General features: G+C 50.1%; 1 protein-coding gene across 3 annotated transcripts in view; it reads right to left on the reverse strand.

The window, feature by feature from the left end:
- The window catches only part of LOC116322120 (E3 ubiquitin-protein ligase RNF123), a 111884-nt gene that overhangs the window by 73528 nt on the left and 24510 nt on the right, over positions 1 to 13846 (reverse strand). For all 3 annotated transcript variants that reach the window (XM_039612073.1, XM_039612072.1, XM_039612074.1), the window contains exons 29-36: positions 13667 to 13754; positions 12347 to 12434; positions 11233 to 11317; positions 7712 to 7851; positions 6296 to 6352; positions 6044 to 6175; positions 5240 to 5315; positions 1664 to 1748 (exon numbers count right to left, since the gene is read on the reverse strand). In XM_039612073.1, coding sequence (XP_039468007.1) covers positions 1664 to 1748; positions 5240 to 5315; positions 6044 to 6175; positions 6296 to 6352; positions 7712 to 7851; positions 11233 to 11317; positions 12347 to 12434; positions 13667 to 13754 — 751 coding nt within the window. The remainder of the gene's footprint in view (positions 1 to 1663; positions 1749 to 5239; positions 5316 to 6043; positions 6176 to 6295; positions 6353 to 7711; positions 7852 to 11232; positions 11318 to 12346; positions 12435 to 13666; positions 13755 to 13846) is intronic.

Below are 13846 nucleotides of genomic sequence, written 5' to 3' on the forward strand. Positions count from 1 at the left end.
ACACGTGCCGACGGCTCGGCTGATTCGAGCTTGACGAGCGTCTGAGCGGCACTTCAAACGAGTCTGACCTGGATTCATTCATCGGGCCTCAAAAACGCCAAAACTTCAAACATTCACACCTCCTCCGTCTCCCACAGCTGCCTGCCAGGCAAACAGGAAGTCCCGCCTTTCAGCGGCGTCTGCACGCTCAGCTCAGCGGTGAGCTTCTTGCCTGCAACCCGCCGCCGTCACTTTGACCTGCAGTTTTTTAGGAAAACGCTGACACATCAGAACAGACCCGATAACACGCCACAAACTCACCTCCAGCACCCGCCAATCAAAACCAAGCACACCGCCCAACACAAGCACACACAGTGATTGGACACTGTGCCGAGAGGCGGTGCCAGGTGCTAAGACGCTGCAGAGCGAGGAGCGTTTCCTGGATTCGCACTAAGCTTCTGATTTCAGCCGTGGCGTCACGGAGGCGTGCTGAGCGTAGGAGGTCATTTGGACGTGTCCCCTCTGCACACCTGAGCATCACACTTACTGGCTGCCTTGCCGCCTTCCTTGCCTCACGGTGAACTGTAAACAATTTTTATGGCGCCCTGCTCTGGTGTCCAAGCAGCAGACGGCGGGCAGGCAGGGTTAAACAAACAGAGCTGCGCGGTCACGCTCGGGTGGAGCTTCCTGAACAGCAGAGCAGACGTCTCTGCTGTTTGAACGGTCACGGCAGGTAAGCCCGACTCCATCCGTCCTCCATAAACAGCAGAGCGCACACTGCGGTCCCTGCTGCTCGCTGAAGCTCATTTTCACACGCCTCCGGGTGGTTATTTAAACTCCCGTCTAAACAAATCAGAACGCACCAACAAGCGACGATGACAACCTCACAGCTTTATGAGTTTGTTCCAAAATGAGCTCTGAGAAGCCGTTTACCTGCTCAAACACCTGAGAGGACCGACGCACCTGAGCCTTCATGAGCTAAACCTGAGGACGTCACGTGGACGTCACACCTGGATCACCAGCGCCCCCTCTGGCTGCTACAGGACACCACCGGCTATCTCTGATGACATCAGCAATCAGTCAGGAGACGATTGGGGACATTTAGCGATGGTAAATGGTAAATGGCCTGTATTTGTATAGCGCTTTCCACTACATTCAGTCATCCACCCATTCACACACACATTCACACCTGCTGACGGCAAGCTACATTGTAGCCACAGCCGCCCTGGGGCGCACTGACAGAGGCGGGGCTGCCGGACACTGGCACCACCGGGCCCTCTGACCACCACCAGCAGGCAACGGGTGAAGTGTGTTGCCCAAGGACACAACGACCGAGACTGTCTGAGTCGGGGCTCGAACCGGCAACCTTCCGATTACAAGACGAACTGCCAACTCTTGAGCCACGATCGCCCCCGATCACTATTATCGATCACTGACTGTGACCCTGAGCCACGTATGGATTAGTTAGCAGTTCAGAGGTCATCGAGCTCACATTAGAACACCGTCAGCAGTGTTTCACACACAGGATCCAACACCAAGCAGTTACTCATAGACAGGGCTCTTAATTTGAAAATTCAGTGGTGCACACACACACAAACACACACACAGAAGCGGCCTGTGGCCCAAACCGAGCCCCCGGTCCAACCCCTAACCAGCAGAGCCAGAACCGGAAAGGAGGGCTTACCCCTGCCGGTCTCCGTCCACCAGGATCCGAACCAGGATGCCGGTAACAGCCACCAGGATGGGGTAGTGGTCCACGCTCTCCAGCCCTGCAGAAGGAACACAGAGAGTTCATCAGAGTTGCACGACTTCCCGCGAATTCGACCGGATGATGGACGCTGAGGGGGCGTGTCTCCCGGCTTATTGTTATTATCATAACCCTAATATCAGTGATCCTGGCCTGTGATGCGTTGAGCTCTCCTTTCACGGAGTGTGACATCACTAACACGCTGTTCTCACTAACACGCGCCATGTTTTTAGTTCTTGTTGTCTCTCATTCACTCTTTAAACCTCGTGCTGAAGGCTGCGTCTCCTCGCACGCCTGGTCAGACGGCTGAAGGTGTGTGTGTGTGTGTGTGTGTGTGTGTGTGTGTTCAGGCGGAGCTCTGGATCACACCTGTGTGCTACTTTCATGCACGCAGGTGTGATCAGGCCTGCAGGTGTTTGATGAAAAGATGGATCAGGTGAGTCACTGTCATCATATTTCAGAGCGTCTAAAGCAGAGACGGGCTGCTGATCAGTGTTACTTTGATCCTGCCGTCAGAGCTGGCCCACACACCTGATTGGACGCCTCAGCAAGGCGCGCCCACACCTGCAATTCTCTTTTGCTCTTGACGAAGGCGGTCGCACTTTTCTCCTCTCCTCCTCCTCCTCTCCCTTAGCTTCCCTGCTTAGCCTCTTGTGTCCTTGTCTAGTCTGGTGTTTTTTGTATTACTTTTCCCTGGAACACTCTCTCACAGTCTGTTCTCTAAAACCTAAAAGAGGAATTATGGATTTGATCAACTGGTCCCTGAATGCGATTGACACCCTTTTCTCAACGAGGAGTCTGGGCTTGGGTGAGCCTGACTGCTGAAGATATCTACCTATTCGGAACCATGATAACAGGGTTCTTGCTGATCGGAGCTGGCTTGGCCCTGGCTTATCGAAGAATTAAGAAAGCGGAACCGGCTGTTCAAACCCCCACAAGGCTGCCCGCTGGGATTGAAACGATGGGACGAGGCGTGAGTTTCTCAAAATGAGCTCATTGAGTGCAGCACGGATAAGATCTTGGAGAAGCTTACGGCTGCCGTGAATACTCAGAACAAGACCTCTGAGTGCAAACTGGATCACATCTTGGAGAAGCTCACTGCGGTCTGAGTTCTCAGAATCGGCTCTTTGAGCACAAGAATGACAACATCACGGAGCGTAAGGTTGATAACATCATGGAGAAGCTCACGGCTCTCCAACGGGAGATTGAGACCAGTGTCGGACTGTTAGAACAGCTTTGAAATTCATATAAGTTGTTCACAGTAAAGTTAAAACCACCATCACTTCATGCGGATACCACTTTGGCGCCAGCTGTGGTCTCAAGGCTGGAGCTGAACAACAACACCCTGATAACGACTGTGTTTAGACTGTTCTTCCCTTTCTATGCAAGGCCACCTGGGTTGGGTGGAAGACTGTTTACTTAGCCTGGCAGGGCGAAGGACACTGTCTCAGCTGAACTCTGGACACACACACACACACACACACACAGACAGACATATATACACATGCAGACATACACTCATCCCCCCTCCCCCCTCCAAACGCCTTCGACGCTTATTCCTCTCCGATGCTGACGGTGGATCATGGAGACCAGCGCATAGGCTGCAGGCCCGGATGTACTGTCTACATCGGCTGTCTCTCACCCTTTACCCACCCCTGTTGCTTGTCATGTGTTTCTTTGGTGTATTAAGAGTTTTGTGCAGAGGTGTTTTTTCCTGTTCTCAAACTGATCTCCCTGTTGGAGCTCAGTCTGGGGGGAGTTATTTTTTTTCTCCTTATCTTTCCTCATGTGGTGCATTTTCCATTGTTATACCCCTCTGACCTGTCTTCCCCATGTGATGTTTGTGTAACGTATGTATGGTCGGAGGGTAAGACGGCGCTGGCACGGCTGGCAGCCTTAACCCAATTTCCTTCGGGATGAATAAAGTACAATCAATCAATCAATCAATCAATCAATCCATTTATCCCAGAAATAACTTGGAAAGGTATCATTATCATTATTAGGTGGTAATAAGAAGGCAGCTTCAGTCGACTCCAACTACAAATTACAAATCATCAGCGACAGACGGACGACCTGTGCAGGTGTACCCCGCCTCCCACCCCCACAACACACACACACACACACACACACACACACACACACACACACACACACACACACACACACACACACACACACACACACACACACACACACACACACACACACACACACACACAGAGTTAAAGGAGGCGATGACCTCCCTACAAACATGGTAGTGTGTGGGCGGAGCGAGTCATGGACGTTGCTGAGGTCCAATCAGCTCACAGCAGTGATAATAACAGGAGTGAAACAATCATGTGGGCTAAAGCAGAGTTACACGTATATTTGGGAAAAGGTGAGTTTACAACACGTCGCTCCTGCTATGGCACAACGATGTTTCCATCAGGAGGAGCGTGAGGGCCTCCTGATGAGCTCCATCAATGAATCACGTTTTAAATTTTTTGAAGATCAGTGGAAATTTCAACATAAAATAATTCTTTATGGTCATTTTGGCCGCGTCTGACCCCATCTGACCCCTGACCCCATCTGATGACCTAATTCACTCAGGCTAGCATTAGGCTTTATTTAGGCTGGTGTTAGCTAACACTGGTGAGAGGAAGTAAGCTCCAACCAGGAAGCAGAGGACGAAAACCAGGAAGTGAAGAACCTGGACATTTGACTTGACTTTTTTTTTTTAATAAACTTTATTTAGAACAATAACAATGACAATCTCAAACAGACAAACGAAATATTGAATCATTCAGAACAGTATGACATTTGACTTCAGTATTGGAGGTCAGAGTTTTCTGACCTCCTCCGACACTGCTGTGAAGTTTAAAGATAACAAATTGTGGGTAATAATAAAGTTTTAACTGTTTGGTTTGACCTTGAGCTGGAGGTGCTGTTGGTGTCGACCATCACACAGTCTGAACATGACGAACTGACCGTCTGTCTGTCTGCTACCAGACTGACAGATGAAGCCCACATGCTCCCTCCCTTCAGAAAGCTGGCCTCTGGTGGCCACACGTGGAAGTGCATGTAGCGTGTTCGCTGACGGACTCTGTGTTTTGGTGTGTAAACATCATCAAACAGTGAGTGGAAACTCCAGCTGTTTGTTTTCTGTCGCCATGGATCGCTGTGACCTCACAGCGAACTTCTTTCTGCGTAAACGTGACTGAGAGGAAGATGAAGCTCCTCCTCCTCTCTGACAGCGACTGGGTCTGATGATGGATTTGTTTATCTAACGATGTCGTGGTTACCCTCGTCTTTTCTCTGCTTTAATCACATCAGCGCGAGCCTCCATCTTTAAACGCCCCAAATATGAAGTGGAAAACACAGCGACCTCTAAAACGGCGCTCACTGCTTCTGACTGTCTGTCACTGTGCGTGTGTGTGGGCCTGTGTGCGCGCGGATCTGTGTGTGTGTGTGTGTGTGTGTGTGTGTGTGTGTGTGTGTGTGTGTGTGTGTGTGTGTGTGTGTGTGTGTGTGTACCTGGCAGTCTGAGGTTGACGACTCGGTCAAACAGGTTCTTCTCTGCTGTCACTCGGTTCAGCACCTGGTTCAGCAGCTGCACGTGAACATAAACATGAGTGAGACTCCGCCCACGGTGATGTCACAGGAAACATGAGATCACTGTCACTCCACTCACCAGCCACTCAGAAATGTCTGTGAGTGCTGATGTGGGCGGGTTTATCAGTGCGTGACACCCGAAGGAAACGGCGTTTGAGTTCACATAAACCTGAGTCCGTGGTTAATTCTGCTGTCGGCTGATGACTCATCCTTAAATATTCTAAGCCGCCTGGTATTTGGGTCATGTGATCGGGGCGCCACAGAAGGCCAGGGTGGGAGGGTAGGTGACATCATCTCCATCTCTTCCTAAGGAAACGTCTCCTGGCGTTGTGGGTGGGGTTGGGGCTGAACTGAAGCTTTTTTAAAATCATGTCTGCTTCCTGTTCTGGAGCTCCAACAAGAAGGAGCAGCTGCGATCACATGACAGCGCTCTGCAGGCCGACGCTGCTCACATTTATCTCTCTGCTGACTGCTGACTGTTAGTCTGACTGCAGACTCTAACAGACCGAAGGCTGTTGTTGGTTTTTTTTAATGAACGATGCGCCCAAGTCGCCGCACAGACAGTCTGTGACGTCACACGTTTTCGTTTGATACTCAAACCCAGTAAAAACAGTTTTATCACCGACTGTGCAAGAGAAGATGAAAATCACATTACCTGGTCTGAAACCGGCCAATAACGAGCTCCGACTGTGTCACAGCAAGACTGTAAACCCGGCAGCGCCTCACCTGAGCGAGCCGTCTGAGCAGCAGCTCCGCGGAGGGGCGGGACCAGTCCAGGAAGATCTCAGGCACCAGAGTGACGGTCATCTCGAGCACCCGCAGCAGGCTGACGGACAGGTCGAAGCAGGTCGCACACACCTGCAGGTGACATCGCTAATCAGAAGCTGCAGGTTAACCTGTGGGCGGTGACTGCACCTGTCACAGCCTAACACCTGAGCCGCGTTACCTGAGCGAACCCGGCTGAGTGACTCAGATTACCTTCAGCTGACGAGTGTCCACGAAGTTCCTCTCTGGACGCTCCGCAGCCTGCTGGATCTGTGGGGAGACACACAACCAATCAAAAAAAGCACCTGTCGCAGCTGTTTCAGCCCCGCCCTGTTAAGTAACCTTCTCCTTTCTTATTTGCTGCCCCCAACTAACAGAATGTGGATGGAGCTGTCCCTCTATGACATCATGCAGATCCAAGAGAGGTGGCGTGGGCTCACAGGCGTCGCTGTGCACGGGCTTTCTGCCTGAACCTTCGCAGGTGTAAAATCGATGAGCTGCGTCGAGCTTCGTGTTCGCCAGTTCGAACCGAAGCAGCAGACGAGGAGGCGGGCAGCGAGGAACGGAAACATGAGCCTGATCTCTGAAACGCTGCGAGCGCTGGCCTGGCTGAAAATACCCCGGCGTCCCGCAGGAATACGATCAATTACAGCGCTGAGTGGATGATTCACTGCATCTAACTGAGGATTTCCAGAAAAGCCCAAATAATCTTATTAAAGGGAAACAAAGCTCAGAGAAAGAAGCTAAAGCAGACGCTCCTCAGGCTGGGTTCGCTCTCCGTGTTTCACTCAGAGGTCGAACACGCCGTGAACACATCCTCAACCTTCAGTTCACAGCAAAGCACGACGAGCAGGAAGTGTGGTCGGACCGGCCTCAGCTGTGAGTCCACCTGTGAGGTCACAGTGGGCACACCTGTCAGGTGATGTTGTGTCAGGATGAAAACTGTGAACCGCTTGTTAAACCTGCACTCTGTGTAACATCCAGCAGGGGGCGACTGCACTGGTTTTATAAAGAAGTCTGTGAGAACATGAGGGTCCTGCTCATCGCCTGAGGATGCGGCGTCCATGTTTGGATGGGTCTGACCTCAGATCAGTTTTAGAGGAGCTTTCAGGTCCAGAGGACGTTTCTCCATCGTGGCCAAACGCTTGACGGAGCAGTAACCTGCATGTGTGGACGGCACGCCGAGCTGCTGGTAGACGCCAGTTTCCGAGTTATGCACTGATTTATCACAGAGCGGTCATTTAAGGTCACGGTTATCGGCCTCGACCCTGTGCACAGAGAGTCCTCCAGGTCCTCTGAGTATGCTGATGATGTTGTGGGAATGTGGGAAATCTGAAGCAGACTGAAGCGAATGATCTGCGCTTATGAAGAGCTCCAATCAAACTTCTCCTTCATTATCAGTAATTAATAAAGGATCAATGAGTCGGAGGTATTGAGTATAAATATTAAATATCAAAGACATTATTAAACACGCTGTAATGGGATATAACACTAATGAGAGATGATTTCAAGTACTCGTTGTTTCTGTTGATGTTTTAACAGAGTTTCTGTTTCTGGACTTTCTATTTAACGCCGTGTCCTGCACGTGCTCCCTGACCCGTACCTGCTGGGTTTCCTGGTGGTTCTTACCTCCTGGATCATGCCGATGAACTCAGAGAAGGCCCAGTTGAGCTGGTTCAGGACGCTGTTGAGGAAAGAGGCGGCCATGTCTTTGTCCATGCTGAGCAGCTCCGCCATGTGTCTCTGCAGCAGCAACGACGGGCACGGCTCTGAACCAATAAGACAACAGAGGACAGGTGAGCAGCGAGAAAGCAGAGGACCGGAGACCGGACGCCGCCCGGCCCGCCCCTGCAGCAGCAGCAGGCTGGCTTAGGACGCCATGTGGACAGCGTTAGAGACACTCGCCGTTTCCTCTGTTTACATGTACAATGGCAATGAAGGCCTATTCTACTCTATTCTATTCTACATGTCTGTCATATTCTTCAAAACCAAAGCAAACATGAGTGAAAGGAAACGGGGACACGGAGGGAAAACGGTCACTAACAGAGATGCAGAGGAGGGACGGAGGAGGAAGGACACGGCAAAGATGGAGCAGGGAACACTCTGAGGAGAGGAGAGGAGAAGGAGGAAGCAAATAGATGAAGAACGGCTCTGTGGCACTCCGGCCTCCTCCGGGAGAGCTGACAGGAGCTCTGTGGTGTCAAGTGTTCATTAAATCCAATCCTCTTCCTCCTCTCTGCCCTCTGAAGGATAAAACAAAAACACCCGCTGCGTCTCAAGTACGATACTGTGAGACGCGTCCCAGTTTGGGTTTATTACTGGGTTTTACTGGGCTCCATCAGCACAGCAGAGCTACAGATTTGATTTCTTATGACTGAAGGAAACTCTAAAAATAAAAAGTGCCGGAGCCGTTTGCACGGAGCACAAAAATATGAATGAATTAAAAAAGCTCCATTAAGACTAATGCAACAAATGCACGATGAAATGAAGCTATTAGGCCTCGAGCTTTAAACAGAGGCAGCCGTCTGTTTCACACCACCCGAGCACCACCCAGACCGCCTCCGCCTTTTATATTCGTCCGTTTTAAACCTTGAACGTCGTCCAAAGGTGAGCTCACAGTAAGACAACAATCCAACAGAGATCTCAGAGCTGTGAGTTTTTCTGTAATTGTGCGACTACGAGTCATAATGAAGAATGAAGGACAAAGCTCGACGTGGACATGACGCAGTAACACACAGACTCCAAGTATCCAGAGCAGGATGTCAAACTCTTTTTCTACTGTGGGAAACAAACGGCTCACTTTGGTCTCAGGCCGGACCAGCGAGAGCCGCGTCAGTGTAAAGACGTTTAACTACACATGTAATCTGTGACATGTAAGCACGTCTCACTTTGTCTGCACGATAAAGAAATGCTGCTGGCCTGTCAGCACAACTCTTTGGGCTCAAATGATAAGAAACGTGTCAAACTCTTGACTGTCCTGCGATTACCAAACACAGCCTTTCTGCTCGTTTTTGGATTTTCTTTCCAGTAATCCAATTTAAAGTCAATAGTTTAAAAAATTGAATTTTTTCTGTTATTTGTTTACCTTATATTATTATTATCATCATCATCATTATTATCATTATTATTATTATTACAGTACTAAATCACTCAAAATCTGAACGCACCGTGGGGTGGGTCTTTATCACCAAGAAAAGAAACGGACTCTGAAATAACTTTCAAGAATTGTCCACAGACTGAAGTCTTTGCTGGGCCAATTCTGGCCCCTGGGCCTTATGTTTGACACCCCTGATATAAAGCAAAAAATGACTAAGATTCAGTTCAGCTGGAGAGGAAAAAAACACCTCAGCGGGGCCAGCTGTGCCTCCAACCTGAGGAGAAAACCTGAAACACGGATTATCGACCGATTTCCACCAGAGGGTCGTTTATTGATTAAGTACAATGTGCACTTCCGGCTGAGTCAGGGTGAGGAGGCTCAGGAGAGTGGAGCAAGGAAGGGAGCAGGAGACACAGAGACAGCGAGGACAAAAGTGGGAGAGGTGAAAAGATGAACTTACTCTGGAAACTAGCAATGGACAGATCTCCTGAAAGGCATGCAAACGAGAAGCACAGAGAAGTCAGCGTCCGTGCAGGAGTTACACTCAGGTGGGAGACAAACAGGATTCAGCACCACGGACAGAGCTTCTGTCCCAGTTCATATTCACAACACAGTTACGGTCACTGCCACGCCCTCTGCCCACTGACACACCATCTGACACGCCCTCCGACCCTGCCACGCCCTCACTCTGACCGATTACTCGTCTGCACTCTCACAGTGTACCTCCCTCATCCATCATCCATCCGTCAGTTCACCATCGTCAGCCTATCCTATCAGACTTTGGCGACTTTAAGCTGGGCGAGCAGTGATGAAGATGATGATGGGTGGCTTAGAGGCGAGGAGAGGGGTTCGGTCATTAGCTGCTGCTGCTCCAAACTGGAAGCAGATGTGAGCTCTGTGTCTCTGCTTACGCTCTGTACGCTGACCCAGAATCAATCAGCAGGAATAACAAACTGGGAAACATGCTGGACCTGATGGGAGGCGTAGTGTAGCTGGCATGCTGGACGTACTGGGCAGGTGGACATGTGCCTGATATTTGTGATGTAAATGATCACAGTAACCTGAATATTAGTACTCACATCTCTGTTTTTAAAGAAAAGAGGAGGCAGTGGCTCCTCTCTATTACTCCATTTCTATTCTGTGTTTATTCTGTTTCTACTGAATCTCTATTGTGTCCTTTGAGAGTGCACTGAGAATCTGGTAGGAGCACTCCGAGGAGGTGATGGATGTATAAAATCAGAGGGAGGCAGACAGATCCAGGACAGTCAGTGAATGCAGAGGAGGATGAAGATTGGACGGTTCAGATAACACACCTGTGCAGGTATGGAGACGTCTAGGAGAGAGGCTGGTGTATAACTGACCTAAAGTAATGAATTAATTAATTTCCCCTGTAAAATAATTTAGTGAGCTACTTTTCTTTTTGCATTGTTGTTATTTTAGCGTGTCGGTACGTTTTATTGCATTTGGCTTTTATTTTTCCATCCTGAGCTCTTTAAAAACTCACTGAGGAGCGTCGCAGAGTCAGTGAGGGGATGCGATGGAGGGCAGGTGCTTTTGTATGCAGACACTCCTATAAAGCACTGCAGGCATCCTGCTGGGATCAGAGGGTGTAAACGGGCTGTTAAAGTGCCTCCACGTGACGATCCAGAGCTCGGCGTGCGAGGACCGACCGGCGCTTCACTCTGAGAGCAGATGTTTCGCTGAGTCGAGGCTGTCTGTGTTTTTGAGCACAAACACTGAAGCGCTGCAGAGCTGCTTCCTAAAATAAAACGTCAGTCTTCATCTCGGCACAAACATCACACACAACTTTGGTGATTCATTTCTGACGTTCACCTCCACAAACGCTGATGATTAAAGCCGTAAATCACAGCGAGCTGCGGCAAAAATAAACTGCAGACGAAGCAGCCGCCGCCTCAATTTATTTATGGAAATTCATGAAAGAACGAGCACCTGAACCGGGAACGTGCTGAAAACCAAGAGGAGGAGATGGGAGCTGATGACAAGCATGCACAGACAGAACAGAGCGGGCGTGAGAACAGCAAAGAGCACCTACTCTGCAGACTGGGCAGGTTGGCATCCTCGGGTTTGGTTTTCAGGAGATGAGGGAGGCGAGTGTATCTGTAGCCAAAACCACAACCCTGAGGAAGAGAGAGGGATGAAGGTCAGTAGAGCTGGAGGGTGACAGCGTCTCTCAGTCAAACTGCACAACAGAAACACTGAAGCGTCTGGAAGACGATCGCTGAAGCATCAGTGCTGCCGCAGCATCAGACGTTGCTTTACATCCTGCAGCACTAACACTAAATCAGTGCTGATGTCACTGATAAATTAACAACGAATGATCAATAAATGTTGGTGTTAGACGACAAATACTGAGCAAAAGCCTGAACACTTCACTGAATCTTTGTTAAACGGCCGTAATGACCTAAAGAACTAGTTAAACATCTGGTTTCTTCATCTTAATGAAAGACGCCATGTCTGGTTGTGCTGACCGGCCTCTCGGCCACTCAGGGCGGTGCATCCGTCAGTCTGTTAAAAGCTTGGCTGTGATTGGTGACAGCTCCTAAAGGGTTAGTTCTGCATGTTCGTCCTTCAGCTCGCACAAAACGCCGCTGCTCCACTTTCACCTGAGGCAAGACAGCGTGAACATGTTAACTCTTTTCAAGCTTCAATTCGAGGCTTCCTGCCAACGTTATGATTCCTACAGAGACTGAATGTGCTGCTGCCACTGCATTAGTCTGAACACTGAGGTCTGCCGATCAGATCCTCAGTAAACATCTAGACCTGAAGCCGAAGCTCTTTCAGTTGTTGCCCTTCATACAGGAACTGCTTCTACTTTCACGTCTTTGCTCAAGACTCGCTCCGACTCTCTGGCCTCGAGCTAAAGCACTTCATCCTGTAAAGATGTTGTTCTGTTTTAGGCTTCCTGTGAAGCTCTGCTTGTTTTAAATGTGCTGCATGAACAGACTTCACCATGACCCAGAGCTGATGGCAGGAACGCAGCACCTCCTCATACCAGCTGATCACTGACAATCATTTTATTTTTCCTGCTAACACGACCCAAACCCGAGAAGATGGAGTTTAGGATAAACCCTGAGAGCGCGTGTGTGTGCGCGCGTGTGAGAGAGTATGTGTGTGTGAGAGAGTATGTGTGTGTGCGTGCATCTCACCCTCCACAGTCTGACCAGGATCCAGTTGGTCTGGGCCCATGGTCTCTGCTCGTACGGAGCCAGCAGGTTCTTCATCATTGCCACTCGTCTGGAATCACACAGGTGAGCACCAACACGTCACTTCCTGTCAGCTCCGACACGTAAACATCATTTCAGTGAGAGCAGCTGTTTCCAGGACTGCTGAACAGCTGCTCTGATGCTGCTAATGTTACCGCACAGAGGTTTGTTCAGTGAGCAGAGCTGCCTCACACATCAGGCTCGATTACAGCAGCTAAAAAGGCACAAAACAATAAAAACAATGCACCCACTTCTCAGCCAGCAGTCAGAGTGCGAGCGTGCTACACCTGGACAGGGCTAAAACACAGACCGAGGGCGTGGACCGAGGGAGGAAGCAGCAGCGGCGACATGGATCATGTGACTTCCCTGTGAGCAGACAGCAGAGCTGAGGGACGTTTGTTCAGACTCATTATCCTGACTGATGCTCAGAAACGATGCCGTGTGTCGTTTAGCGTAATGAGACAAACTAAGCCGTTCATCACGAGCTGCACGTCTGACACACGTTGATGCATCAGTTGTGGCAAGCTGACATCACATGACATCACTCCCTTTAGGAGCTCTGTTTGTGAGCGCAGCTGTCATGACCCTTCACATCAGACTGCCCACCGTCTCTGCCGACACCCGACTGCTGGTCCCGGCCTGATGTTTGAACCCTGCCGGCAGGTTTCAGGGTCAGAGGTCAGATGAAAACAACTCTCAGAGTGTGTGTTGTGCATGGAGCCAACAACACCATCCCATAAAAACCCAGCATGTTACAGAGGGCACAGCGTGGCTTTATTAAACCCTTTAATAGCCCTAAATACTGCCAGCCAATAGGAATCCACCATTAGAGGATTTAGACTTTCTATTTTAAATGCATCTCATCACAAAAACTGCGTCTGAATTCACACAAGACAGGAGCAGCTGGTATTTAATGTGGCACGCTAATTGGTCGGTTCAAAGACAACTGGAGCCACGGGATTGGACCGCTGCAGGACATGAGCTCACATCCACCCCCCCCCTTGGTGGAGCAGCGGTTAGCGCCATTGCCTCACAGCAGGAAGCGTCCAGCTGGATCTCCCCAAGTCCGCCGGTTTCCTCCCGCACGCCAACTGCTTAACTGACTGCAGGTGAGAGAGTGAGTCGTAAGTGTGTGTCGCCCTTCGATGGACTGGCCACCTGTCCAGGTGGGATGGGCGAGTAAGTGTTTGCTGATCACTGAAGAGCAGCAGCTCAGAGTCACCCTGACGGTTTTTCTGGGAAACAGACTCAAACCAGACTCACTGCTCCTCCGGGATCCTCTCCACGGCCCTGAGGGATTGTGGGTAACAGACGTAGCTGGCCAGCGCCTGCATCAGAGAGTCTTTGATATCTGAGAGGAGAGAGAGCAGATCAGAGATGCATTCAAAGACACCTGGAAAAATAAACATCGCAGCAGGAAAACAGCTTTACTGTGAGTGTGCA

This window comes from Oreochromis aureus, linkage group 5, assembly GCF_013358895.1.
Source record: "Oreochromis aureus strain Israel breed Guangdong linkage group 5, ZZ_aureus, whole genome shotgun sequence".
Classification (NCBI taxonomy): domain Eukaryota; kingdom Metazoa; phylum Chordata; class Actinopteri; order Cichliformes; family Cichlidae; genus Oreochromis; species Oreochromis aureus.